The following is a 25,169-nucleotide window of genomic DNA, read 5'->3' as shown; positions in this document are numbered from 1 at the left end:
GAGAAGGCTGTTGATTTTAGTAGATTGTAGTTTGAGTTGAGGGATAAAGTAGAAAACTCAATTGCAAGAGGAATGGAAGGGGAAACAGCAAATGTAAATAGCTTTTTCTAGAAGATTGTTTTTTGAAGTACAAAGATATGAGGATGACCATGGCAATTGAATTTTTTTTAAGGCTGAGAAAATCTTGGGTATGTTTTTAGATAGAAGGGAAGGAGCCTATAGAAAGAGAGGGTGAAGATAAGGGAGGAGTGATGACAAAGTGACCCAGAGGGAGTGGTAAGTGGAGGCTGAAGGATCTGGTGCACATTGAGAGATTGGCCTTTTGGTGGAGGACCATTCCTGAAAGACTTTAGCAACTTGGGAGAGAATATGACTAAATGTTTAGGGATTTTGAATTGCTGGGTGAGAGAGAAGCAGCAGCATTAAAAGGGAGTGGTCTTTGTGTTCTGGCAAAGTTTCTGGTTGGGGCTCTTCTGACAGGGAGGAGGAAGAGGTGGGGGCTGGGGCCCTCAAAGTTATAGATTCGCCACAGTATAAAATGGCACAGAAAGCAAGAATAAAAGTGTCCCCTTATAGGTCTGAAGACACCGTTGAGATTAGATGGAAAATTTCTAATGATCCCAGGTAAGAAGGTTTTAGTATTATTGAGAAGTACATGTTCATTAAGGAGAAGGCAATTGGTGGTGATAGGACTGGGAGTGAGAAGTTGGAGAGTGGAGAGTGCATAATTGAACTCGTTAACTATAGGATGGAAATTTTTTAAAGGAAGAAACAGTCTAGATTAGTGATGGGCAAACTTTTTAGAGGGGGCCAAAGGAAAGGAAATGCTCATCTGTCAGTCTGTTTCTAAGGCAACTCTTTCGATGTTTCATTGTATTGCATCCTACTCATTGTATTCTTCAGATTAGGAATAAAGTCCGGAAGCCAGATAGAACATTTCAGGCTCCCCTCCCCCAATCTGTGTGTAGGGGGGGCCTGTATCTGGCCCGAGGACTGTAGTTTGCCCATCATTGGTCTAGAGGGAGCAAAGGAGCTCCTAGAAGTTGTTACAATGGCAAAGAAAAGGTTTAGGAACCAAGAGGAATGGAAAGAGATGGATTGGAGGTTATACTCAGATGGGGGAACTCAGAGATCATGAAGGAGGAGGATTATGGTGTACATCATAGGAATTAAGTAAGTTGATAAGTCCACTAGATCAACAAGTCAAGCAAGCATTTATTAAGGACCTACTATGTGCTAAGTGTTGGAGATAACAAAAAAGGCAGGAAATCCTTGTTTGTAATGAGCTCACAGTCTAATGGGGAAATAATTCAAACAAATATGGACAACTATGATCTATGCAAGATAAATTAGGAAGGACATTCTTTAGCAGTAAGGGGAATCAGAAGAGGTGGGATTTTAGCTCAGACTAGAAGGAACCCAGGAGACACATGAGGAGGGAGCATTCCAGGCAGAAAGAAGAGCTGGTGAAAATTCATGGACTATCTTGTGAGAGCAACAGCAAGGAGGATAGGTCACTGGATTTCAGAGTACATGGTGGGGAGGGAATAAAGTGTAAGATCAAGTTATTCAAAGCTTTATTAAATACTAACTAGAGATTTTATATTTGATCCTGGTGGTAAAAGTTGATTGAATTAAATTGGTAAGGGGGTGTGACTGGTGTGTCACATGGTCAGACTTGGGAAGATGAATTTGCCAGCTGAGTAGAGAATGGTCTGGAGTAGAGAGAGACTTGAGGCAGGTAGACTATCAGAAATCGATTAGAGTGGTCTTTTATGGTGATGGGGGCCTATACAAGGGTGATAGCAATGTCAGAAGAGAGAAGAAGATGCAAAGGACAAAGTTGACAGGATTCAATAATGAATAATAATTCTGATATGATCAGAATAAGGAGCTTGTGAGCTTGGGTGATTGGCAGGGTGGTAATGCCCTTGGGAAGTTAGGAAGAGGGAAGGATGTAGGAGGGAAAATAATGAAGTCACTTTTAGACATAATAAATTTAAGATACTTGTGGGACATTCAGTTCATGATGTCCAGTAGGCAGCTGGAGAGGTAAGACTGAAGGCCAGGATAAAGATTAGGATAAATAGTATAGATCAATGATGGGCAAACTCTTTATTTTATTTTATTTTAAGTTTATATTTTGAATGTTTTCCCATAGTTACATATTTCATGTTCTTTCCCTCTCCCCCAAACCCCCCTAAGCCAATGCACAATTCCACTGGGTTTTACATGTATCATTGATCAAGACCTAATTCCATATTATTGATATTTGGACTAGAGTTATTGTTTAGTGTCTACATCCCCAATAATATCCCCATCAGCCCACGTGTAAAAGCAGTTGTTTTTCTTCTCTATTTTTCCTCCTACAGTTCTTCCTCTNGTTACATATTTCATGTTCTTTCCCTCTCCCCCAAACCCCCCTAAGCCAATGCACAATTCCACTGGGTTTTACATGTATCATTGATCAAGACCTAATTCCATATTATTGATAGTTGGACTAGAGTTATTGTTTAGTGTCTACATCCCCAATAATATCCCCATCAGCCCACGTGTAAAAGCAGTTGTTTTTCTTCTCTATTTTTCCTCCTACAGTTCTTCCTCTGAATGTGGCTAGTTTTCTTTCTCATACGTCCCTCAGAGTTAACCCAGGGTCATTGTATCTCTGCTAGTAGAGAAGTCTATTATGTTTGGTTGTTACCACAGCCTGTCAGTCTCTGTGTACAATGTTCTCCTGGATCTGCTCCTTTCACTCTGCATCAATTCCTGGAGGTCATTCCAGTTCACATGGAATTCCTCCAGTTCTTTATTCCTTTGAGCACAATAGTATTCCATCACCAGCAGATACCACAATTTGTTCAACCATTCCGTAATGGAAGGACATTCTCTCATTTTCCAATTTTCTTGCCACCACAAAGAGCGCGGCTATAAATATTTTTGTAAATGTCTTTTTCCTTATTATCTCTTTGGGGTATAATCCAAGCAGTGCTATGCCTGGATCAAAAGGCCTTTTTGAGCATATGCCCTTTGAGCATAGTTCCAAATTGCCATCCAGAATAGTTAGATCAATTCACAACTCCACCAGCAATGCATTAATGTCCCAATTTTGCCACATCCCCTCCAACATTCATTACTCTCCCCTGCTGTCATTTTAGCCAATCTGCTAGGTGTGAGGTGAAACCTCAAAGTTGTTTTGACTTGCATGTCTCTAATTATTAGAGATTTAGAACACTTTCTCAGGGCAAACTTTTTAAAGAGGGGACCAAAGGAAAGGAAATGCTCGTCTGTCATTCTGTTTCTAAGGCAACTCTTTCAAAGTTTCATTGTATTGTATCCTACTCATTGTATTTGTCAGATTAAGAGTAATGTCACATGACTGTATAACATTTCAGGGGGCCTGCATCTGGCCCGAGGGCCGTACTTTGCCCATCACTGGTATAGATCAACAGATAGCTCTGAAAATCTGAGTAGAGGTAATTGAATCTATAGGATCTAATGAGATAATCAAGCAAAATACTCTTGGGAGAGAAAGGAATAGGGCCAAGGACAGAACCATAGGTGATTGGGATTGGCAGTGAGAGACAAGAAAGAAAAATTTAATGTATTAGACATTGTGGGTCATGTCAGAAGTGGAACCCTTACTAGAGAGAGGTTAGTGGGTGTAACATGGATAAAAAAATTGGCAGCAAAGGAGACTGAGAAGGATTGATATTGATTATTCCGGAAGAAGAACTGGAAAGAGAATCATGAGGGTGATGGATAATGTGAAAGTCTTCAGAGAGGTCAAGAAGGATGAGGTTTGAGAAAAGGCTATTGGATTTGGTAATTAAGAGATCAGTGGTAGCTCTGGAGAGAGTAGTTTGGGTGGAATGATGTGTTTAAGACAGATTGCAGGGAGGAAGTTAAAGAAAAAAAGTGAGAAGAAAGAAAATGGAAGTACCTAGTTTGTGACCAGGCTATTTGAAGCGATAGCAACACATGTATTGAAATCTCTTACATTAGACTTTGTGGTCTAATGAATAGAGTGCTGGACCAGGTGTCAGCCAAACCTAGATTTTCATTCTGCTGCAAGTTTATGAGGTCACATCCCTGGGACCTGAGGCAAGACACATGATCTCTGAACCTCAGTTTCCTCTTCTATAAAATGAGGGCTGGGTAGCTTTTAAAGCCCATTCCAGCTCCACATCTATGATAGAGCAGGGATTTATGTAGAGAAATACCGAGCCAAGCCCTGAACTCCTAGAGAAAGAGAGAATGACTTGGGGGCTCATTACTTCATTCAGAATCTGTATCAGTGATGCATATAATACGGAACCCAAGGGGATTTCTGATCAAAGGGAATGAAAAGAAGGTCTAGGATTGGCAGTGAGTTGCAAGAAAGATGCCCACTCCACCTTGGCATAAGGTACTGGACCTCAGGGTTTAACAGGAAGTGGGCCTTCACTTAGAGAGGTTTTCTAGAGGACAGAACTTTCTTGGTGGGGTGGGGGTAGGAAGAGACAAGTTTAGTTCGTTCAGAAAGCTGAAGGAGTGTGATGGGAAAAGGTCTGGGGTGAAGAGAATTTTGAAGTCGTGATTTTTTTTTTTTTTTTAAATGTTCCTGGAATCTTGTTTTAATAATCACTCCCAGTTCCCACTTTACATATTGCACTATCCCCTTCTGGAGAGCTAAGCCTCAAGAAAGCACAAAAAAGGAGAAAGATAACATTTAGCACAACTCACTAACATATTAAAAAAATCTAATATTGGTAATTTTCCATATCTTTTCTTCCCCCATTTCCCAAAGTAGTGAGGTAAGTATCTTCTCATATCTCTTCAGACATGTCCATTATAATTTTGAAACATTAAGTTTTTAATTATGTTTTTGTTCTTTCCATTTACATTGCTGTAGTAGTTTGGTGGTATATTCCTGGTTCTACTTTATTTGCCTTTGCATCAGTTCATATAAATATTTCTTTACTTCTCTAGATTCATCATATTCTTCATTCCTTAGAACATAGTGATGGCCTATTATGTGTATATCCCATAGTTTGATAACCCTTTCCCAAATGATGGGTTTAAATACTTTTTCTAGTTGTTTCTACCACAGAAAATGCTCTTGTAAATATTTTAATGCAAACAGGATTTCCCCTGTCTCCTCCCATTACCTCCTTGGGGCATATGCTTAAGTAGAGAATCTCTGAGTTAAAGAGAGTATGAACATTTTAGTCAATCTCATACTTCCAAATTGCTTTCTAGTTGGACCACTTTACAGCTCTACCAGCAATGTATTAATACACTTGTCTTTCCACAACCCCTCCAGTGTTGACTTTTTCTACTGATCTGTGGTACTCTTATTATTAGTGATTTTGAGCGTTCTTTTACATGGTTGTTAATAGTTTGCAACTTTTTTTTTTTTGAGATCGTGTTTCACTTCCTCTACTTCTATGTGAGACTGGCTTTTACTCATGTATTTCTGTTGTCTATAGGTAATCTTGGATTTTAGATTTTTATTTGATATAAATAAAGAGGGACTTGGAAGAGGATGGGAGAGAAGGAATGTTAGCATTGAAAGAAAGTTTTCAACTAAACAATCTGATTAGAGGGAGTTAAGTGGCCCAGTGGATAGAATGCTGGGGCTGGAGTTGAAGATCTGGATTCAAGTCCTCTCTCAAACTCTTTTATTAACTGTGTGGTCTTAGGCAGGTCATTAAACCTGTTTGCCTCAGTTTTCTCATCTGCATATTGGAAATAGTAATAGTGCCTACCTTCCTGTGTTGTTATAAGTATTAAATGAGGTAATATTTGTAACTCACTTAGGACAGTGCCTGGCACATGATAGGAGCTATAGGATAGATGAGAGGAAGAGGTGTGATTTTGGTAGCTATGGCTGGGGATATATCTGTTTAGGATTCTCCTTAAGGGTCATTTTTAATGCACCTATTTCCTCTTCTGCTTTCCCACTTGTTCTTTGTTCTCTCCTTTTGCCTCATCCTTTCCCTCTTTGTTCTCAGAACTATGATATTCTTTTTTGAGGAAACTTTGTGGGATGGTTTACTTCCCATTATACCTTCTCTCCAGAAAGCACTTTATCCTAACCCCTCTCACACCCTCCTTCCACATACTAATATTCTTTTTTTAAAGTTAAATTTTTTTTCAGCTGTTGAGCATTTTATTTTTCTCTTACCTTCCACTAGGAAAAAAGAAAAAAACATTTCTGGTTTTTTGCCAGTTTGATTGTTATGAGGTAGAACTACAAAGTTGCTTTATTTTATATTTCTCTTATTATTAATGATTTTGAGTATTTTAACCATATGATTATTGATAATTTGGATTTCTTTGAAAACTTATTTATATAGAAAACTTATTTATATCCTTGAACCACATCTATTAGAATGACTTTTAGTTTTGTAATACTGAATCAATTCCTTATTTATCTTGGATATGAAACTTCTATCAGAAAAACTTGCAAAGATTTGTTCTGATTTACCAGTTTCCCTTCTAATTTTAACTACTAGATTTCTTTATGCAACCTTTTAAAATTTCATAATACTCAAAAAATACCATTTTATTTCCTAATTTTTGTAATTTTTTATAATTAATTTGTAGTAATTTGTAATTAAAAAAAAATCCTTACCTTCCATCTTAGAATCAACAATGTGTATTGGTTCCAAAACAGAAGAGCAGTAAGGGTTAGGCAATGGGGGTTAAGTGATTTGCCTGGGGTCACATAGCTAGGAAGTGTCTGAGGCCAGATTTGAACCTAGAACCTTCTCTCTCTAGACTTGGCTCTCAATCCACTGAGCCACCTAGCTGCCCCCTGTAATTTTTTCTATTACTTGTTTAGTCCTAAACTTTTCTGTCCATGAATCTTTGCACCTCTGATTTGTTATCTTGATATATATGGTATGAAATGTTGGTCTAAACTTAGTTTCTTCCGAACTGCTGTTCAGTTTTTCTAAGAGTTTTTGTCAAATAGCAAATTCTTCCCATAATAACAGAATTTTGGGATTTATTAAACACAATTGTACTACATATAATATACCTAATTGGTTCCACTAATTATCCTCTCTTTTAACCAGTCCTAAATTGTTTTAAAGATTATTGCTTTGTAGTACAGTAAAAGATCTGATATTCACAAACTCTCCCTTTTTTTCATTTATTAGTCTTAAGATTCTTGACCTTGTTTTTCTGATTTAATAAAGTGTTCCATTGTTATCTCAACTGATATGGCACTAAAATGAATTAACTTTTGTATTGAAGTTTTTATAATACTGGCTTACTCTTTAACAATTTATATTTCTCTAGTTACTTGGGTCTATCTTTATTTCCTTAAACAGTTTGTATATATTAGTGTAGACTCATTATTCTGTAGTTATTTTAAATGAAATTTCTCTATCACTTCTGTCTGGGTTTTGTCAGTAATATGTAAAAATGGTTATAATTTATTCTGTAGTTTGGATGATGCTACTGTTTCAATTAATTTTTAGTTGACTGGGATTTTCTAAATGCATCTACCAAAAAAAGGGGTAACTTTGTTTCTTTTGGTCTATTTTTATTTTATTTCTTTTTCTTATTGCTGCACTGTATCATCAAATAAATAATAGAGGTTATAATGGATAGCCTTGCTTTATCCTAGTCTTTTTGAAAAGGAAGTAACTTATTCTCATTACTATAGAAATCAGGTTCCTCATTTTAGATACTATTTTAAGTACTGTATATCATGTTAGGGGAATGTCTATTTGTTTCTATACTATGCTCTCTTTCTCTTCTCCTGCCCCTCTGCTTGGCTCCAAGGCTTCCCTCTCCTCTCATAATCCTGTCCCCACTCTCAGCCCCCTCCCCCCCAAAAAAAGCAGAAGAATGTATGTGGAGAGAGACTGCCACTGACCCAGATCAGTAGTATTGGGGGCTTAACTTGAGACCTCCAGTACTGAAAGAGGAGACCTTTGTCCTGCTTCGCCCACCTCAGTGTGTCTGCCTTGCCCCTCTCTTCCCTCCACCCATCTTCCTTCCACCTTCTACCAAGTACTTGTCTGTTGCTTCCAGTTGGCCCCCTCCTGTCACCAATCCAATCCTCCTCTTGCCCTCCCTGTCCCTGATCCCCTTACCCCATGTCCCTGAACCATGTGTTTGTGAGCAGCCCCTCCTTCATCCCCCATAATAATAATTTGCATTACTTAAAATTTTATTTTGTAGGTCTTCTGACAGTCCACTTATGAGAGTTGTCTGCCTATGTGTGAATCTCTATATGTGTGTATATATATTTTACATATATACACTTATACATGCACACTTTTTGCATTAATATTCATTAGGAATATTGTTCTGTAGTTTTTTCTCTGTTTTGACTTGCATTGCTTTAGATATTAAGACCATATTTGTATCATAGAAGGAATTTAGTAGGATGCCTTATTTTGCTATTTTTACAAATTGTGTAATAGAATTAATTGTTCTTTCAGTATTTGATAGAATTCACTTGTATTTCCAGCTGGTCTGGGCTTTTTCTTTTAGGAGTTCATCTAAGGCTAGTTCAATTTTTTTTTTGCTGAAATTGTGTTGTTTAAATTCTTTATTTCTTGTTCTGTTTTTCTGGATATTTACCCTTTTGGGTAGATATTTGCCCATTTCCTTTAAGTTGTCTCATATCTTTCAGCAAAATATTTTCCCCCATTTGTCTTTTTTAACTTTTTTTAAAAATCAAGTGAGTTTTTGCTTTTGCACTACCCCTATTTTTTTTTTTCTGAGATCAGCCGGGTCATAATAGATTTTGTTTCAACCTCTATATTTTTTAAACCCTTACCTTCTGCCTTAAGGCAGAAGAGTGGTAAGGGCTAGGCAATGGGGGTTAAGTGACTTGCCCAGGGTCACACGACTAGGAAGTGTCTGTCAACCCCTTATTTTAACTCTGTTTGAGTCTTTATATTTTGAATGTTTCTTGTAAAAATATCTTTAGATTCTGCTTTCTAATCCATTTCTAATCCAATTCTTCCATGTTATAGGCAAGCTTATCCTATTCATATTGATAGTTATGATCATTGTGTTTCCATGTATACCTTATTAAGCTACCTATTTAACGGATTAATACATCATCAGGCTGTCTGCTTTGAAGAAAATCCAATATATCACTAGTTCAAATTCCACATGAAGAAGGAATCAGTGAAGGGAAAAGGAGCACCTGTTATATGTCCTATTATTTTCAATCAGATGTAGTAGCACAAAACAAATGGCTATCAAATCATCAACTTCATTGAATAAAAATAAAGAGCCATTTATAATTAAGTGTATGAATTATTTGCCCTATCAGTGAGGGCTGACAAAGGACCCGTAAATGATTTGAGTACATTAAATGCACTGGTTGTAATAGTAACTTGTGCTTGTATTTATAAAGTATCTTTTATATAACCTGCCAGGTATTATTATGCTCATTTGACAGATTTGAGTTTATGATTTGAACACAAGACCCTAGCTTCCAAGTTTAGTACTGTTCCCAGTATTGACCATTCTGGCTTTCCTATGTTCGCACTATGGAAATTCAGCTCCCTCCTCTATCCCTCCAGACATTGAAGCCCTTAGACTTGGAGGATTTGGGGAGGTGGGCCTAGGCACTGAAGCAGCTCTTGAGGGGGTGGTGGCATGTCAGAGAGTCACAAGGAGCATAGAGAGAAGTGGGGAAATGGAACAGTCCACTTACATTAGACAAGAACTGTCTGTTTACTGTGCTTCCTCAGGTCCATTACCTGTCTTGCTTTCAAGCTTACCTCCAGCTGTATTTTGCTTAATTATTTGCTTTGTATAGTATCCCTTCCTCCCAGACTGATTTTATTTTAGATATTTTGGCGCAGAGGCTACTGTGGATAGAATGCTTCACCTAGAATCAAGAAGACCTGAATTTAGATCCTGTCACAGACAGTTACTACCCGCAGAAGTCACTTAACCTATCTGCCACAGTTTTTTCAACTGTAAAATAGCACCTCCCTCATAGTGTTGTTGTGAAAAGCTATTTGTAAAACACTTACCACAGTGCCTGGCACAGGCACATATAAATGCTAGTGATGATAAAGATGATAATGATTGATTGGTTTATCATAAAGGCCCTGCTTATCATCACTGAGATCCTATTCTACTGTGACACTGAGAAAAGATAGCCAATTTCAGAATTGAATGATTTTCACTTTAGAGAAGGGTATGCAGGAAGTAATTGTCTATACAAGCAGAATTAGGAAATTTCCTAGCCTTTCCTGAGACAGGTGTTATTTTACTTGAAGTGAATTACCAAATTTGGGCTGAGCACAAAATTCATTCTAAAACTAAATTTAGGGTTCTAACAAGAGAATTTCATTAATTTATAGCCTAGTGTAATCCCAGCACTTGTGCACATTGAGACATTGATCATAGAATGTCAGAGCTTGAAAGGACCAAATGAAAGGGGACCTCAGAAGTCATTTATACTATACTTGAACAGGAATTCCCTCAATATCCTAACAAGTTGTCCATTTGAAGAGCTTCACTACCTTCCATGGCAGTGCAGTTCCACATTTAAAACACTTTAATTATCAGGAAGTTTGTCCTTTTTCAGCCTAAATCCACCTTCCATCCTTGTTTCTTGTTTTGCCTTATGAGACCAAGCAGATTTCCTCTTCCATATGGCAGGCTGCCTTATGCTTCAGAACAACTATCATGACTCCCTTAGCTCTTTTCTTCTCCGAGTTAAACATTTAGAATTTCTTTATCCATTCCACATGCAGTGGGGTTTCCAGTCTTTTCAATATCATCATTCTCTAAATAGGATCCATCTTATGACTGTCCTTGTGGGCAGCTGGTTGTCTCAGTGGATTGAGAGCCAGACCTAGAGAGGGGAGGTCCTAGGTTCAAATCTGGCCTCAGATACTTCCCAGCTATGTGACCCTGGCCAAGTCACTTGACCCCCATTGCCTAGCTCTTACCACTCTTCTGCCTTGGAGCCCAATACATAGTATTGACTCCAAGATGGAAGGTAAGGGTTAAAAAAAAGAGAGAGAGAGAGGGAAAAAAAAGAGAGAGAGAGAGGGAAAAAAAAGAATATCCTTACTACATGTGGTGCTCACAGCCTAACAAAATGCTCTAGAATGTGGTCTGACCAGAACCTAGTACAACAAGACTGTCACTGCCCACATTCTGAATTCTTTGCTTCTGTACAGGTAGCTTGTCATTAGAGTTGTGTTTCTGAGTTCCTGCTGTTGGCTCATATGGAGTCTGTGAAAACCCTCAGGTCTTTTTACTTTTGTCTATCAGTGCTCCCCTCTTCCATTGTGTAGTTGATTTTTTTTAAATCCAAGTTTATTCTTATTAAATTTAACCTTGATAGTTTTGGTCCAGTTTTCTAGTCTTTTGATCTTCTTGGATCTCATTTCTATTATCTTGGTATATCAGCTATCATTTCTGCTTTTATGTTATCTGTCAATTTCATTAGCCCACTATCTGTGACTTCTCTCCAATTTAACCCAAAAGAGAGGATGAAAAAGACCTAGTCACAACCAGCTTCAACCCTTTTCCTGTGCTTAGTGTAAGGGTTTCTTGATTTGGTCCTCAAGGATATTTGTCAAGTCACTTGAAGAAATCTAGGCATTTTTATGGCATTCCTATATCAAAAATTAGTTTAGTATTTATTATCTATTTCACTGTATTTTTTAATTTTTTTTATTTTTGGTTTAGCAAGCATTTGTGAAACACCTATCTTCACTCAAGAGATACAAAGATTTTTACAAAATTGCATTCTGCTATGGTCAGGTTCTATTGTATTTAGTTTGGGTCACTGTTTTGTGTTAGATTATTGGTAGAGAGCAGTACAACTAGCATAGTATGCTAGTGTATGAAAACTATGCCATGTATGAGGAACAATTTAGGGTTCCCTGTGAGTATTAGTCTGGGAAAGGGAAGATATATAAATATGGTTGCTTTATTCAGATATTTGAAGGCGATTAGGGAGGGATTACATATTTTAGGAGGCAGCTTGAGGGTGTGGTGGAGTTAGTTAGCCTTGGACATGGAGACCAGAATCTTTACCCAGACACATAACTAGTTGTTTGACCTTGGACAAATCATTTAACTTTTTTAGCCTTAGTTTCCTCATTTGTAAAATGAAGATAACAATAATACCTTTCAGGGTTAAGGACAAAATGAGATCATATATGTAAAAGTGCTTTAAAAACTTCAAAAATTCAAATGCTAGTTGTTGTTAAAACTCTGTTCCTCCAGGGGGCAGAACAGTATTGGCTCTGATGTAAGGGTGACCGGTATAAGAAAGATTTTTAACCTTAGTTTGGGTCATGGAGGAATTTTATTCTAATCGTTGCCTTTAGTTTTACGTTACAGTGATTTCCTTTTAGACACTCCCACCTTCCATTGAATCTCTTCCAACATCAGAAGAATAAAATATAGCCAAAGCTGCTACTAAGTCCTACAGCACTGTCCATTTATTTATTTATTTATTTGCTTGCTTGCTTATTTATTTATTTAGTTGTTTGTTTGTGTGGTTAATTAGTTTAGAATATTTTTCCATGGTTACATGATTCATATTCTTTCCCTTCCTCCTTCCCCTCTCCCATAGCCAATGAGTAATTCAACTGGGTTATACGTGTATCATTGATTGACCTATTTCTGTACCATTAATATTTACAATAGAGTGATCATTTAGAGTCTACATCCCTAATCATATCCCCATCAAACCATGTGGTCAAGGAAATGTTTTTCTTCTGTATTTCTACTTCCACAGTTTTTTTTTTTAATTTTTAAAATTTAATTTAGAGTATTTTTCCGTAGTTATAGAATTCATGTTCTTTCCCTCCCCTCCCCCTCCTGTAACGAAAATGCAATTCAGCTGGGTTTTACATATTATTAATATTTGCAATAGAGTGATCATTTAGTGTCTACATCCCCAATCATATCCTCATTGAACCATGTGATCAAGCAAATGTCTTTCTTCTGTGTTTTTGCTTCCACAAATCTTTCTCTGGATGTGGATAGTGTTCTTTCTCATAAGTCCCTCAAAATTGTCTTGGACCATTGCATTGCTGCTAGTAGAGAAGTCTGTTACATTCAATTGTACCACAGTGTATCTGTCTCTGTGTACAACATTCTTCTGGTTCTGCTCCTTTCGCTCTGCATCAATTCCTGGAGGTTGTTCCAATTCACATGGAATTCCTCCAGTTCACTATTCCTTTTAGCACAATAGTATTCCATCACCAACAGTTACCACAATTTTTTCAGCCATTCTCCAATAAATGGACATCCCCTCATTTTCCAGTTTTTTGGTTTTTTTGCCACTACAAAGAGCTTGGCTATAAATGTTTTTGTGCATGCATTTTTCCCCATTATCTCTTTGAGGTACAAACCCAGCACTGGTATGGCTGGATCGAAGGGCAGGCAGTCTTTTTGTTTAGTATTTTTTTTTTTTTTTAATTTTAAACCCTTAACTTCTGTGTATTGACGTATAGGTGGAAGATTGGTACGGGTAGGCAATGGGGGTCAAGTAACTTGCCCAGGGTCACACAGCTGGGAAGTGTCTGAGGCCGGGTTTGAACCTAGGACCTCCCGTCTCTAGGCCTGGCTCTCAATCCACTGAGCTACCCAGCTGCCCCGCAGGCAGTCTTTTAAAGCCCTTTGGGTATAGTTCCAAATTGCCTTCCAGAATGGTTGGATCAATTCACAACTCCACCAGCAATGTATTAGTGTCCCGATTTTGCCATTTCCCCTCCAATATTTATTACTTTCTTTTGCTCTCATATTAGCAAATCTGCTAGGTATGATGAGTCCTTAATGCCTCTCTTCAGAGAGAGGGAGGGTATGATTCTGTCAGGTTAGTCCCTCCCAGATAATATCCCCCCTTCTATAGGAATCCTTTCTCAACTCTCTTGATTACAATATTTAATTCCTCTGTTAATTACTTCCTTCTTAAACTTTATCTAGCTTGTTTTGTTTGCTTTTTGGCTTCCCCAGTTAGACCTGTAAGCTCCATGAAAACAGGAGCTGCCTTTTTTTATCTCTTAACACGTAGCAAAGTACCTGGCCCATAGTAGATGCTTAATAAATGTTTATTGATGTATTGATTGGCTTTATCTTTTTCAAGTGATTTTTATAGTGCAAACCAAAACTTGGAAAAAGTCAAGTTACTTTTCCTAAGGTCATAGGAGCTAGTTGTAAGGTTCTGGAACCTTAACCTTCATTTATCCATTCATTTATCCATTCATTCATTCATTCATTCATTTATTTGTTTGTTTGTTTATTCATTCATTCATTTATTTATTTATTTGCTTGTTTGTTTTTTGAGCCCTTACCTTCCATCTTAGAATCAATCCTATGTATTGGTTCTAAGGCAGAAGAGAGGTAAAGGCTAGGCAATGGGGGTTAATTGACTTTCCCTGGGTCATTCAGCTAGGAAGTGTCTGAGGTCAAATTTGAACTCAGGACTTCCTGTCTCTGGGCCTGGCTCTCAATCCACTGAGCCACCTAGCTGCCCCCCTTAATTTTTTTAAAAAGTAATGTTATAAAATCATAGTCTTGAAGGATCTTAGAGGCCTTCAGTTCCTCATTTTACAGCAATGTATCCACTGAGTTTACCTAGCTGCCCCCGACTCCTGTATTCTTAATCCACCCCTGATCCATCCATCACTGCTAGCTAAACTCCCAGAGAAATCATGTGCCTCCATTCCCTCTTCTCATTCTCTTTTTACTAAACTCTCTCCAGTTAGGAGAGGAAGATTAGGGAAATCTTCAACTGCCTTTTGGACAAAAACATACCTCAATCCTCCCCAAATTCTCCCCTCCTAATTTTTCTGTAAGGGTATTGCCCTCCTTCCAATCACTCAACCCTGAAATCTGTTTTATCATCAATTTTTCACTTTCATTCACCCTATATATCCAGTCTTTTACCTAATCGTATTTTTACCTTTACAGCATCTTGTATATACATTATCTCTCTTTTTTTTCCCCACTCACAATCATCTTACCACAGTATAGGCTTTCATCACTTTTCCTCTAGGCTTCTGCAATAACTGTCTCATTGGTCATTTTGATTCAGCTTTCTTTCACCACTCTGTTACATCCTTTATTCAGCTACCAAAGTAATTTTCCTAAATCACATTTCACCATATCTGTTCTTCCCTTATAAAATTTTCTTTAAAATACTTTTACCTTCAGTTTCTTTGTTTTGCTTTATGAAATAATTCTTCTAGTTTATCACCTTTCATAAAATATAGATCAGCTTCTATTTAATCTGGTGTTGCATCCTTCAATCAGGTTATTTTTTTTTAAACCCTTACCTTTCATTCCAGAATCAATACCGTGTATGGGTTCTAAGGCAAAACAGTGGTACACACAAGCTGGAAATTGTCTGTGGCCAGATTTGAATCTGGAACCTCCCCTCTTTAGGCCTGGTTCTCAATCCACTGAGCCACCCAGCTGCCCCCCTTGAATCAGTTTTAAAAAAAACCAAGAATGAGAAATAGTTGAAACAACTTAATCTAGAAGCAATTGAAAATAAAGAATGGGAAATAGACATCAGAAAATCACATTGACTCTGTAATAATTTATAGGGGAGCTAGGTGGCATATTGGATAGAATGCCAGTCCTGAAGTCAGGAAGACTCATATTCAAATCTGGCCTCAGGTGCTTACTGTAGTCATGTGACCCTGGATAAATCACTTAATTCTGTTTGCCTCAGTTTCCTCATCTATAAGGAGCTAGTAATGGAAATGACAGAGCACTCTTGTATCTGGCAAGAAAAACCCCAAATTGGGTCATGAAGAGTCAAATACTACTGAAAATATGTGAAAAAAACAAAGCGCATTCAGAATGGATTGAGGACCCCAGACAGATGGAAACCAGAAAAGAGTCACAAAAACCATTTTAACAAATTGTTTTCTACATCTTGGACTATGGAGCCACTACCCATATCCACAAATCTACTATATTTTTCTGCTCTTTTAGTAAGGGGACCTAGGAGTTTGCACTCTTCTAAATGGTAGATAAACCAGCATACTTGGACTCACTCTTAAAAACAAAACAAAATACCTTACTTTCTGACTTAGATACAATATTGTGTATTGGTTCCAAGGCAGAAGAACTGTAAGGCCTAGTTAATGGGAATTAAGTGACTTGCCCAGAGTCACATGGCCAGGAAGTGTTTTAGACCAGATTGGAACCTAGTCCTTCCCATTTCTAGGCTTGGCTCTCTACTGAGCCACCTAGCTGTCCTCTCCACTCACCCTTGAAATCATAGTCCTGGCTGTTCTTAGAGTAGAGGAAGAAATGGGACTAACAGGAACAAAGTCAAGAAAAGCAGCTGGACTGAATCAAGTTTATATGGAAGAAATGTATGCAATACAGTTTTTTCCCCAAGCTTCTAAACTTTTTTCTAGCATCCAAAGTGGTCAAAATTAATGGAAATTTGAATATGATTTCCTTTTGGTTTATTTGCCTTTTAGATATATTCAGACTCCTTTGGCCACCATGAAAATGCAATGAAGTGCTGTAGATTTGGAGTCTGGATCCTTGGCTTAGCTCTGTCACCATATGTCAACCAATTCAAATCATTTCTAGTTTTGTCACCTCTAAATGAATGTTTGATGTTTAAGGTCCCTTTTAGCTCTAACATTTTGTGAGCAACATTCTTTGAAGAGGGCTGTGAACTAGTGTTGCCTGGACTAATGAGCTTTGTACAAGTCAATTCTTGATTAAAGACACTGCTGAAGGTTGGAGATCACTTGTACCACTAATCTAAAACCAGTTGTAAGATATTTGTAACTTATGGAACTCATGGCCTACATTCTAAATAAAATTAATTATTTTGAGGAACTAGTATCTGAGTTACTCAGCAACCCCTTAACTGTATCTTGTTGGCCCCTTGATTGCTAACACCCAAGATAAGGGTTTGTTTTTGTAATTTCCTCAAGGGTTTGAGTTTCTCGGAATTTTTAAAATATTTGGACATAAATATCATTTCTTCGGTCTTATTGGCCAAAGAATCCTAGGGGCCATACTGACTACCCTGTGGTTTACTTACCCCACCCACACTTTGTTGCCAAAGCATTAAAACAGTTCCTCAGAATTACTGGGAAGGCTAAGTTGGCTTTTGGTCAAGGCAGAGTCTGAGTTTTAGAAATTAAACATAGCAAGTAAATTTTAGTTCATTTTCATGTCCTTGCTGAGACCAGTATCTCAGATTAACAATATGACCAACTTTGCATATTGTAAGTCAAATTATTTACTATTGCAAGGGAAGGATAAACCAGTAACTTTCCAAAAGAACCAACTTTTTTTAATGTAGGCCTTGGCAACTGTCTGAGAAATTATATCTATTGGGGAAACAAGATCAGATTTATCTGGGGGTTTTCATTTGTTATTGAGTTATCTCAGTGACATGGGTCAATCATAGAAGTGCTTTTGGAATCAAAGCTAAAATGATTTCTAGGCTTTTTAGATTTCTAGGCTGTCTAAATAATAACTATGTTAAGATTGTTCATTCATTGTCATATAGTAAATAGCAATACCACATGAGGAGGAATTTTCTAAAAAGAACTGTCTAGAGATGGAATAGATTACCCAGGATTTCACCAATTGCCCATTGTTGGAGTTTTCTGAATTGAAACTTAGCAGGGATGTTGTGAAAGAAATTTTTGACCAGGTTTGAGTTGGAATAAATGGCTTTTGAGGTTCCTTTGTTTTTTTGTGATTCATGGATTTTAACAGTGACTGGTCTTTTGTATGGGAGTAAAAATAAATTAATACTCCAGGTATTTAAATTTATAGGATTTAATAACAACAAAGTGAGAAAGGGATTCCTTTAGCCAAGTGAGCAGAGCACAGAGCCAGAGACCCATACTTGCTGTGCTTTACAAAGCCCCAAAAGAGCCCCACATCATGGATCTCAGCAAAATTTATCTCTCAAAAGTTATGATGTAATAGTGAGGACATAATTAAAAAGGATGCTGGGTAAATGTAGTTCAGGTGTGAGAAATTTCTATTTGCACATTAAACAGGGCTATTCAAAATGTATACCAGTAGTTAGCTTTCAAGTAATTTGAAGAAGGAAAGAATATCTAAACCATGGAGGTCATCATACCTGCGCTGACCCTTGATGGGAGATGAGGATTCTGAGACCTAAAGATCAGGGGATACATTGTAAGCATGGGAGATATCCCATGTAGAATTTGGTAGGATGTAGTCTAGTTTGGCTAGAATGCAGAATACATAACAGGGATTCATTAAATAATGAGCCAGATCATGGAGAGCCTTCCAGATTGGGAAATTTATGATATATTCTAGAGGCAGTGGAGATCCACTGAAAGGTTTTGATAATGGACAAAGAAAATGAGAAATAAGCATTTATATGGCACTTACTGTATGCCAGACACTCTGCTAGGCACTTTCTACAAGTATTTTTATTTTGATTGTTACAACTCTGTAAGGTAGGTTCTATTTTACAATTGAAGAAATTGAGGCAAACCGGCTAAGCAGATTGCTCATAGTCACACAGCTAGTGAATGTCTGAGGCCAGATTTGATCCTTGATCTTCGGGACTCTAAGTCCATCAGTCTATCTACTGTCTCACCAACTTTTCCTATGAGATCTATTCAGACCTATGCCTTAGGAACTTTTTTTTTTTTTTTTTTGCAGGTGCGTAGAGGTTGTTTTGCAGAGGAAAGAGGTTGAAAGCTGTTTCATCATAAGTTCAGGCAGGACATGATAGAGTGAGGAGGAGGGAGAAGCAGAATTGGAGTCATTCAAGCCTAGAGATTGATTGTTTGAGAGCTTGAAGGAGAGTCAAGGGCTGCTCCAGTGTTTTGAATCTGGTTGGTGATGCCCTCTACAGAAATAGGGAAATTTTGTAGGCAAGGACAGGATCAGGAGGGAAGAGAATCAATCTTGTTTCATACAAGTTGCAGAAGACAGCTTACTAAGGGAATTTACTACTATCACAGTGTCCAAATGGTCTACTAGTTTTTCTCTGAAACATCCCTTGTATATTACTATCACAGTAACTTTGCTCCCACTAGCTGGTCCCCTGCCTGAGATGCCCTCTTCTCTGCCTTCTGCCCTTCTCCTCCACCTCTTCCCCTTCTTCCCTAAATCATATAAATTCTGCCCATCCTTCATAGCCTAGTTAAGGGATTGGCTCAGGTCTAGAAAAATGTCTGAAAAGGGAAAGAGATGGATGGATGGAGAAACTTGATTGTTAAAGAAGAATAGAAATGTTTCTTGAGCTATTTCTACTTCTAGAAGTTCTGGTGATCCACAGTATATAAAAGCCAAGGGTTCATTTATTGCCACTAGGTAGTATGAGAAACCTCTCAGTTTTCCATACCTCCTCTTTTTGATAAATACTAATTAAGAAGATAATGATTTGTTGGGAGAGGCGGGGGGAGGAAAGGAGTTCTTTTATCTTTCTCAATAATTCCCTTTCCCTCTAGGGCAAACTGGCCTCCTTTTTCCTATCCAGGGTTGAAGCCTTGAGCCCTCAACTCCAGCAGGTAAAAGGGTTGTGGGGAGGACATAATAATGGAAACTGGAAAGGGTAGGGTGGGTAAGAATACAGAAAAGGTTAGATCTCCCTGCATTTAACTTTATGGTAGTCATATAGATCCCTAGTATTGGGATTATTCTGTATCTTAGCCCATATAATCTTCACCTTTGAATTTTTCTCTTACCTTAGGCTTATTCTAGTCTTAAGAGTCTATCTTTCTCCTACCTAATGCATATAGACACCTCATCATACTTCCTTGTCTCTTCCCCTATTTATGTCTGTCTTCTTCTGAGCTCATTGTGTCTTGGTCTTCCTCTCTTCCTTTGTTTCCCTCAGGTTTAGAATCGATTTTCCACCACCATCCCCCATCCCCATTCCATGTTACTCACTGGTACTTGGGGAGGATCACAGAGTGATTCCCTTGGGTGACCCAGTTCCTGACTCTCCTCCCTACTATAGTTGGCGTGTGAGTGTTACGCGAGGTTGCCTGCCCTGGGGGCTGGCTTCTCCCAGGGCCTGAAGCACACAGAGAGCTGGGAACAAGAGTTACATTGTCTACTGGCCTCACTACATGGCCTTTTGGGGGCCCTCTACGAGGGTGCTGAGACTGGTACGGTTGGGTCAGGATTAGTGGCCGGGAGAATGGTGGGGTTGGTAGGGTTTGACTGTTGTGGTCCTTGGGAAGGTGGTGACTAGAAGGGTGGAGAGGGAGATTGTTGCCAGAAAAGCATGGTTTTGGGGATGTGGGATGACAAAGCAATAGGTCATTCATCCATTGATTCTCTCTTGCCTCCTGGGCAAAAAAATATCCCTTATGCTAAATTAGGTAAAGATAGAGGTGGGATCTGGGAAACTTGAAGCTCTTATTTTGTTGAAAGAACAGAGCACATGTGGAGATGAACATCATGCCTGCTTTGGGCATGAGTGTAAGGGTACTTACCCTGAGCAGGATAGAGTTAATCAGGGAAGATACCTTGGATTTGAGTTTTGGGGAAAGAGGGACAGTTTGACAAAGGGATGGCTAAAGGTGCAGGGGAGGGGGTCTGTTGGCTGTCCTGTCCCTCTGTGTATGTGTGCGTGTATGTATCCAGCCCCGATACAATATGAAGGTCCTGGAGTAGAGCTGCTGCTGCCACCCCCTGCAGATAATGATGTTCATGGGCTTCTCCAGCTTCGACAGAGGTTTTCAGGGCTGGCCCGATGTCTGGGGCTAATGCTGAGGTGTGGGAAAGGGAATGATGTGGTGTGGGGAGGTCGGAGAGGGGAGAGGAAGGGAGAATGGTAAATATTGGGGGTGGGGTGGGGAGAGACTGAGTCAGGAGGAATTAAGCTCTTGCTTGGGTATTCTTGGGGTTAAGGAAGACATAAGAAATGCTGCTGGGCAGGGTCCCAGGGAAGCACTGAAGGGACCAGAGGGGAAAAAGAGTTGGCCACTTGGAGGGCTCAGACCTGATAGCATCTTGTCCCTGCCTCCACTTCCAGCTCAGAATTTGGGGCACCAGTGTCTGTGCCAGTGCAGGACATATTGGACATTATCTGCCGGACCCTCAGTGTTAGTGGCAAGAACATTGTAAGTGAAGAACAACTCACCATGTCTTCATAGACCACCTATGCTGTCCTCACCTGCCCCAGGATCCTCTTGACTCCCCAATAAATGGGGTTTCTTACAACTGTCAGGCTTCCTTTCCCAAAATGCCCATACCTTTTCACTTCTCTTTATCTCCTTTCTCCATTGTTTTCTTGCCCTCCCTTCCTCCCACACCTGCACCCTCACTCCCCATCTCCCCTCTGCCCCATGAACATACTGATTTCTCTCCTGACCAGAGCTGGCTTGGGGATGGTCCCTTAAGGCTACTGCTGTTGCCCTCTATCCACCTGGAGGCCTTGGATCTACTCTCTGCCCTTATTCTTTCGTGAGTGTGATTGGGGTGGGGGAGTTGTTGAGGGAGTTGGGGAGTAATTTCAGTGTTCATATTCTCCCCTCACTCTTCCAGGTGTGGGAGTCGACTTGTTCGATTTGGGGGACTTATCTGCCGCCTGCTTCCCCAGGTCCTTAACACCTGGAGTGCTGGGCGGGACCCCCTTCCCCCAGGCCAGGAAAGGCCCTATAGGTAATGAAACTCTTAGGAGCATTGTGGTAACATTGGGAAGAGTAGCTGTGGTATCAGGAGTCAAGGGATATAGGGGTTAATTGAGAGGATTGTGTCAGAGGTGGGTTCTAAGAGAGGCCTGGAGAAAAAAAGAGCCTTTTCAAACTCCATAACTTTCTCCTTTGTCTCCCAGTGCAGTTCGGGCGAAGGTGTACTCAGTGCTGGAACTGTGGGTACAGACCTGTGGGGCAGGGGCTGGGGTACTCCAGGGGGGAGCTCAGTCTGAGGCTCTGCTCACTCACCTGCTTAGTGACATCTTCCCACCTGCTGATGCCCTCAAGGTGAGGCCTGAGTCTTCACCTCAGTCTTCCCCACTCTCTTAATCTCACTAACCCCTTTATTCCTGTCCTTCCCCATCCAACCCGCTCCCTTCTTCCTCCTTTTTTTTTTTTTTTTTTTTTAAATCATACTTTCTTACTTACCCATTCTTCTTGCCCCTTCCTTACTTCGTTCCCCCTCCCCAAGCTTCGAGGTCCCCGGGTCACACAGGATGGAGGATTACAGTCTGGGAAGCCTAGTGCCCCTAAGAAACTAAAGTTGGACTCAGGAGAAGCCGTGGTCCCACCCATGCACAGGAAGGGGGATAGCAATGCCAACAGCGATGTCTGTACCACTGCCCTAAGAGGTGAGGCTCCATGAGGGCACTGGGAGAAATGTTCTCTTATTTGGGGGAGTCAGCCCAGTTTCCTTCACTCATGTGAACCCCTTCCCATCCTCCCAGGTTTGAGCCGGACCATCCTCATGTGCGGGCCCCTCATCAAGGAAGAGACTCACAGAGTTGGTCCCCTGCATCGGGATCTTGGATTTGGGGTGGGGGGTAAAGGGAGAAGTAACGCCTGGAATGTTGATGACTGGAGTACCTGTCCCTTTTTCCCTCCCCTTACAATATGTTGTCTTTGGTGGTAGAATTGAGGGAGGAGAGGGAGTGGGGGGATTGTCGCTTAGTGTGTGACCTTTTTTTTTGACTCCCCCCAGCGACTCCATGAGCTGACATTGCCCATGGTGATGAGTACTCAACAGGGTGAGATCCCTGGAGGTTCTCCCTATACCAGTGCCCGATGCCGCCGAGAACTCTACCGCCTGCTACTTGCTCTATTGCTGGCACCAGCACCACAATGCCCTCCTCCCCTCACTTGTGCCCTGCAAGCCTTCTCCCTTGGCCAGCGTGAGGAGAACCTTGAGGTACCTACCTCTGAATGTCCTTTCTACTCTGGGAGACAAACCTTTCTCTTCTCACTTGTCTGACTTAGATGTTCTGCCTCCTAATTTTGGGAAGCCCAGTCTACCTATGGACTCTCCTGGCTTTTTTTCCCCTTTTTCTATGTCCCATCTCAGAGCTTCCCTTTCCTTAGAGTGAAGCTTCTGTTTTTCTCCTTTCTGGCTTTTCTAGTCCCTTTCCTGTTTTGGCTTTTCTTGCATTTTTCCCTGCCCTTCTCTTCTTTTTCATGGTGCTAATAGCCCCCATTTTCTCTCTTTTCCCTCCTCTAGGTCTCTTCCTTCTGCTCTGAGGCACTAGTGACCTGTGCTGCCCTGGCCCACCCTCGAGTCCCTCCTCTCCAATCTCCAGCTCCGTCTAGTCCCCCAACTGCTCCCCCAACCCAGCCTGAACCCCCTTCACCCTTCAGGGCCCCACCTTTCCATCCCCCTGGTCCTCGGCCCCCAGCCTCTGCCACAGCTAACCACCTGGGCCTCCCCGTCCCAAGCTTGGTGTCTGCGCCCCCTCGACTTCTTGGTCCTGAAAACCATCGAGCAGCCCTAAGTGAGGATTCTGCCCCAGCCCCTGCTGGGACACCCCCACCCTCCCTGCCCCAGGATGAGGCCTTTGGAGGAAGGCCTCCCCGACCAGCATTTGTTCATTATGAGAAGGAGGAAACATCAGATGTGGAGATCTCTCTGGAGAGTGACTCAGATGACAGTGTGGTGATTGTGCCAGAAGGGTTACTGCCCTTGCCCTCTGCACCTCCCCAGGCTGGTACACCACCTCCAGCACCTCCTGTTGCTACTCCTGCCTCCCCACCCCTGCCACCCAAAGAAGAGCCTGAGGAGCTGCCTCCTGCCCCTGGGCCCCTCCCACCTCCACCAGGGCCTGGAGCTCTCCCACCACCCCAGCTAGTGGCTGAAGGGACACCTGGAGGGGTACCCCCTCCCTTAGAAGAAGACCTAACAGTTATCAACATCAATAGCAGTGATGAGGAAGAAGAAGAGGAGGAGGAGGAAGAAGAGGAGGAAGAAGAAGAGGACTTCCCAGAGGATGAAGATGAGGAAGATGATGAGGAAGAATATTTTGAAGAGGAGGAAGAAGAGGAAGAAGAATTTGAGGAAGAATTTGAGGAAGAAGAAGAAGGAGAGCTGGAAGAGGAGGAAGAAGAGGAGGAGGAAGAAGAAGAAGAGGAAGAGCTGGAGGAGGTAGAGTTTGAACCAGTCGAGGGTGAGGTAGAGGATAGGGGAGCCCCTCCCCCAGATTCTTCCCCACCCCCACCTCCTTCAGATCCTCCCAAGGAAGAGCCAGAGCCTGGCCTTCTGATGGAAGTGGAAGAACCCAATGCTGAGGATGAAAAGGAGGGTGGAACTGCCCCTCCTCTGGCCCCTGAGACTTCACCCCCCCAAGGAGAAAGGGAGGAAGAAGGGAGAACAGTTGTACCAGAAGCACCCCCTGCCGAAGAGCCCGCTTGCAATGAGCCCCCTGCCTTAAGTGGGGAGGGGACTGATGGGAAGGGCAACCAGGAGCCACTGCCCCCAGCCAAGGCTGCTGAGGCTTCAGCCACAGAGATGGAGACTGTACCTAAAGGGGAGGTAAGAAGGGTGTGGACAGGACGGGAGGTGCTGCTGGTGGGTGGAGGAGGAGGTGGTGGTGGTGGCAGCAGCTGCAGCTTCATAGATTCATTGTAGCTTCCTACCTTGTCTATACTTCCCTTTTGTCTGTGGCTTTCTACCTCTCCAGAAAGAACAGGATGACACAGCCGCTATGCTGGCCGATTTCATTGACTGCCCCCCTGATGAAGAGAAGCCAACGCCCCCACCTGAGCCTGACTCTTAGCACCCTCTCTCCACACTCACAGCTCCCAGGTCTCCAACTTAAATAAAGTCATATCTGTATATCAGCCACAGCCTCTGCTTCTACTTTTGCCTACTGCACCTCATACAGTTTGCCTTAGAAGACAGCTGAGACCTGGTGGGAGGAGACATTGGCCTGCTCTCTTCCTCTGCACTCAGCTCTCTCTCTCTCCCTCTTAGGCTCTCCTCTCTCTAACCATTTCTGTTGAGGCCACAGCTCATTAGCCCCATCTTTTCTTTCTCATCAGTAGATGTCCTGAGTTCTGACAGTGTCAACATTTTTATAGAGTGCCTACAGGATTTATAGTCATTGTTTTAACCCTCATAATAATAATAGCATCACAATATTGTCTCAGGTAACTAGGTAGGAGTCAGTACTGTTGTTTTACATTTTACAGGAGTAAAAAAAAGCCCAGAGGGGAAATGATATAGAGTGGGGAAGGTCTTGCAGATGAATAAAGGATACACCATACCAGGTACACAAA

The 25,169-nt window shown here is 40.9% G+C and overlaps 1 protein-coding gene across 1 annotated transcript in view; it reads left to right on the top strand.

Annotated features, from left to right (window-relative positions):
* PELP1 (proline, glutamate and leucine rich protein 1) overlaps positions 1-24,731 on the top strand; it is a 32,096-nt gene extending 7,365 nt beyond the window's left edge. Inside the window, exons 6-17 of the mRNA XM_044673127.1 lie at positions 19,428-19,487; positions 19,940-20,090; positions 20,572-20,701; positions 20,963-21,050; positions 21,305-21,393; positions 21,475-21,591; positions 21,764-21,911; positions 22,096-22,255; positions 22,352-22,407; positions 22,606-22,812; positions 23,119-24,423; positions 24,572-24,731. Of these exons, the coding sequence (XP_044529062.1) occupies positions 19,428-19,487; positions 19,940-20,090; positions 20,572-20,701; positions 20,963-21,050; positions 21,305-21,393; positions 21,475-21,591; positions 21,764-21,911; positions 22,096-22,255; positions 22,352-22,407; positions 22,606-22,812; positions 23,119-24,423; positions 24,572-24,667 (2,607 nt within the window). The 3' untranslated portion in view covers positions 24,668-24,731. The remainder of the gene's footprint in view (positions 1-19,427; positions 19,488-19,939; positions 20,091-20,571; positions 20,702-20,962; positions 21,051-21,304; positions 21,394-21,474; positions 21,592-21,763; positions 21,912-22,095; positions 22,256-22,351; positions 22,408-22,605; positions 22,813-23,118; positions 24,424-24,571) is intronic.
* Positions 24,732-25,169: the final 438 nt, after the last annotated feature.

Source organism: Gracilinanus agilis, chromosome 4 (assembly GCF_016433145.1).
Source record: "Gracilinanus agilis isolate LMUSP501 chromosome 4, AgileGrace, whole genome shotgun sequence".
Lineage (NCBI taxonomy): Eukaryota > Metazoa > Chordata > Mammalia > Didelphimorphia > Didelphidae > Gracilinanus > Gracilinanus agilis.
Note: the sequence above shows the minus strand (reverse complement) of the source record. Positions and strands in the feature narration are given on the sequence as shown.